This window comes from Hibiscus syriacus, unplaced genomic scaffold (assembly GCF_006381635.1).
Source record: "Hibiscus syriacus cultivar Baekdansim isolate YM2019G1 unplaced genomic scaffold, ASM638163v2 tig00112349_pilon, whole genome shotgun sequence".
Taxonomy (NCBI): domain Eukaryota; kingdom Viridiplantae; phylum Streptophyta; class Magnoliopsida; order Malvales; family Malvaceae; genus Hibiscus; species Hibiscus syriacus.
Window position 1 is genome coordinate 47,141 of NW_024063310.1, and position 3,226 is coordinate 50,366.

Below are 3,226 nucleotides of genomic sequence, written 5' to 3' on the forward strand. Positions count from 1 at the left end.
GAAGGAAAGGTCGCCTGATTATCATCTCATCCAAGCTTATTATCTAGAAAGCTTAAAATGATCGAATCACAGTGATCATCTACAAAAGGATACGGAATTAGGGAGTATTAACGCTAACGCCGAAGAAGATTAACATAGAGAGCTTCCCCGTATGTCGCTTGTATGATTTCTCATCCCTGAATTTCATTTTTTTTATTTCCTGATTGATTTAGGGATTTGCCAGTGTTGTTTAATTTGATAATTAAGTTTTTGTTCAAGATGCCAATGGTGTATAATTTGAATTTCTGTTATGGGTTTTTTTTCAAACTTTGCTGGAAACTTTCAAATTGCAAGGTTTTTGCAACTTTGTTCACGATTCACTGACAAATATGGTTCTGGTTTGAATGTCTCTTCAGTAATCTCTTTTATCTGGAATTGTGATTTCCGTTATAGATTTATGCTTTTATTTTATTAACTTTCTTAGTCATAGATGATATTTCTTCATTTATCATGGTAGTTGGCCAATCTTTATCTTCTAGTTGCTGGTCAAATTCACCCTGTTTAGTGAGCTCTACACTTGGTTTGATGGTGTAACAGTGCGGATAGGTATTTGAATCGTACCAAGTGATCGGTCTTTTGCATCTTGGTTTAGTTAACATCATCAACAATGGCAGCCGAAAAGGAAATCGTGGTCGATAGGTTGAGTGATTTACCAGATAAGCTTCTCTGCCACATTCTTTCTTTCCTTCCGTTTCATTCTTTATTAAGAATGAGATCTTTGTCCACAAGATTCCGATACTTATGGAGGTCCGTCCCCTCACTTGATCTTAGGGACAACGAGTACCGACCACATACCTTTAAAAGAATCATTGATCATGTCTTAAGGAACCATGAAAACTTGGCAATGGTCAAGAGATTTCGTTTGTTATGTTTTGACTGTGAGTATGGGGAACCTGTGATTTGTAAGTGGATTGATCTCTTGACGACTCCCAATCGATCTAATCTTGAAGTGTTTCGTATTCATATGTGTCGTCAGTTTGTTCGCGGTTTACCCCAGACTCTTTACTATCATCTCGATTTGTCTCGTACGATCGCTCCATGTAAAAAACTCGAAATCATATGGTTGTCTGGTGAGATCGTAATCGAAGAAATCCCCATCGACGTTCATGTTTTCTTTCCGTGTCTTAAGGCCTTCCGACTCAAAGGTGTTTCGATCCTGGGTGGTAACACACTGAACAAGCTTCTCTCCGGGTGCCCTCAGCTCGAAATTTTTGAAATCAAAGATTGCTTTCTTGACTCGGACAGGGACAAATTCCCAAAGTTCATCAATCCGGAGGTTGCTATCAAGGCACTATACTTGGAATACCTTGTTAAACCTAGTGGGATACGTGATGAAGATGAAGACTCAAATCGTGTATTATCCCTGGGTTCAGCTAGCATTGAAGTTACTAGCCGGTCCAAACTTGCCCTTGATCTTTTTGAAGTCGTTCTCTAATATGGTAAAGCACTTGGCGATCTATAAAACCGATGTAAGTTTCCTTTGCATTTAACTTCAGTTTTATTTTATGTGTGTGCATGAAAGTTACTTGCACTTGAATTTTGGATTTGTTCCTATTTTGGTTATTCTAATGTTAAATCCGAAATAGAAGGATAACATGGCAGTCATATGTGTTGATGTGAATCGATTTTTGTTGACATGGCATCCATGTGTGCTGATATGGAATGATTTCTGTTGACATGGCATTCACATCATTTTACTTTTTTTTATTTTCTTTTATTTTCTTCCTTCAAAGATGAAAGTTTTATAATTTCATTCCCGTCTCATGTCGGCGCTACAATTATTCTTTTATGTATGATGCTGCAGAATGTTTTGTTCGAAGACATCGATTACAATGGAGCAATTGTTTGGCCAAATTTGACACATCTTGTGGTTAAGCTTAATGAGTCCCCGTCTCATGCTTTGTATTTCTTGGTGGAACGTTCACCTAATTTGATTTCTCTAGTTATAGAGAAGGTACGTTAAATACGAATATATTTGATTTTATTTTATTTTATATATTGGATAAGATCATTTATAAATACGAGCGAATTTGAACAAAATTTGAATCACATTTTTGGCTGAACTTAGGTAGACCTCACTCGAACCTACGGCCATTGGACAAGCATTGCATTAATCTCACTATTATTGCTTATTGTAGGGATTTAGGTGGGATCACATGAGGGTTGCATTACCAAGTGTTTCATACTCCAATCTCGAGACGGTCAAAATTGTCGTATTCGACGGATTCGAAGAGATTGAACTCGTCGAATACTTTTTGAAGAATGCATCGGTGTTGAAGAAGTTGATTCTATGCTATGAAAGAATAAGTGAAGAAATAAAGGCAAGGATTGTGGATCAACAAAGGGCTTCTTCGGGTCAGTGTGAAATTCAATTTTATCCACTGTAGATGAATTTTAGCTTTTTATTTTGTTTGGCATGACTTTAAAGTTGTTGAATACATCTTTGAAAAACGACTGTAGTTTGTGAACCAAATGAGTTTTGGTTCAAAATCAATAAAATATGTATAATTTATAGGGATAGTCGAGTTGGAGTTTTAGCTCACCTGAACCCCGACATGATAATTGAAGCCCATCATTTGCATGCGACTCTACCCCGATTTAGGAGGTGCCCCATCTGACACATTAAAAAAAAAGGTGAATTTTTGTCAATCAGGTCAGTCAATTATTAAAATGCATTCAATCAAGTCATTTTTCGTTAATATTTAACGGAAGTGTTGATGTGACAGTGAAAAAAATTAGTATAATTACACATTTGATCCTCGATATTTATACATTTTATCAATTGGTCATAATTTTAATTTAAAAAATTTAATATCCAAATAGGTGGTGACACGTATTACTATTATATTAGAGGGTATTTTATTAGTTTTAATTATTTAATTTAATTTATTCTGTATCTAATAAGATGATGACATGTCACCGCCTTATTTGTTAAGCAAAGCGACGCAACCTAAACTACTGCTATGAGGGTTCGAATTAGGGGTGTAAAAAGCTTACCCGACCTGTAAAACTGACTGAAATGACTCGAGTTAAAATTGTTTTTGACCTGCGCTGTGACGATCCGGAACCGACTCGATTCGGAACTGGTGTTGACTGAACCCGAGTTGGACCTGGAAATTGTGGATCTGAACCCGACATGAGAATGACCTGAATCTGAATTGAACCGAAAATATGATACCGGGACCCA

The 3,226-nt window shown here is 36.5% G+C and overlaps 1 protein-coding gene across 1 annotated transcript; it reads left to right on the plus strand.

The window, feature by feature from the left end:
* The first annotated feature begins 593 nt into the window (after positions 1–593).
* Positions 594–2,450, plus strand: LOC120178394 (FBD-associated F-box protein At2g26860-like). The gene is given in 4 exon segments (XM_039184252.1): positions 594–1,385; positions 1,387–1,508; positions 1,844–1,993; positions 2,178–2,450. Coding segments are annotated over 4 exon segments (1,260 nt in total). The 5' UTR covers positions 594–646; the 3' UTR covers positions 2,427–2,450.
* The last annotated feature ends 776 nt before the right edge of the window (positions 2,451–3,226 follow it).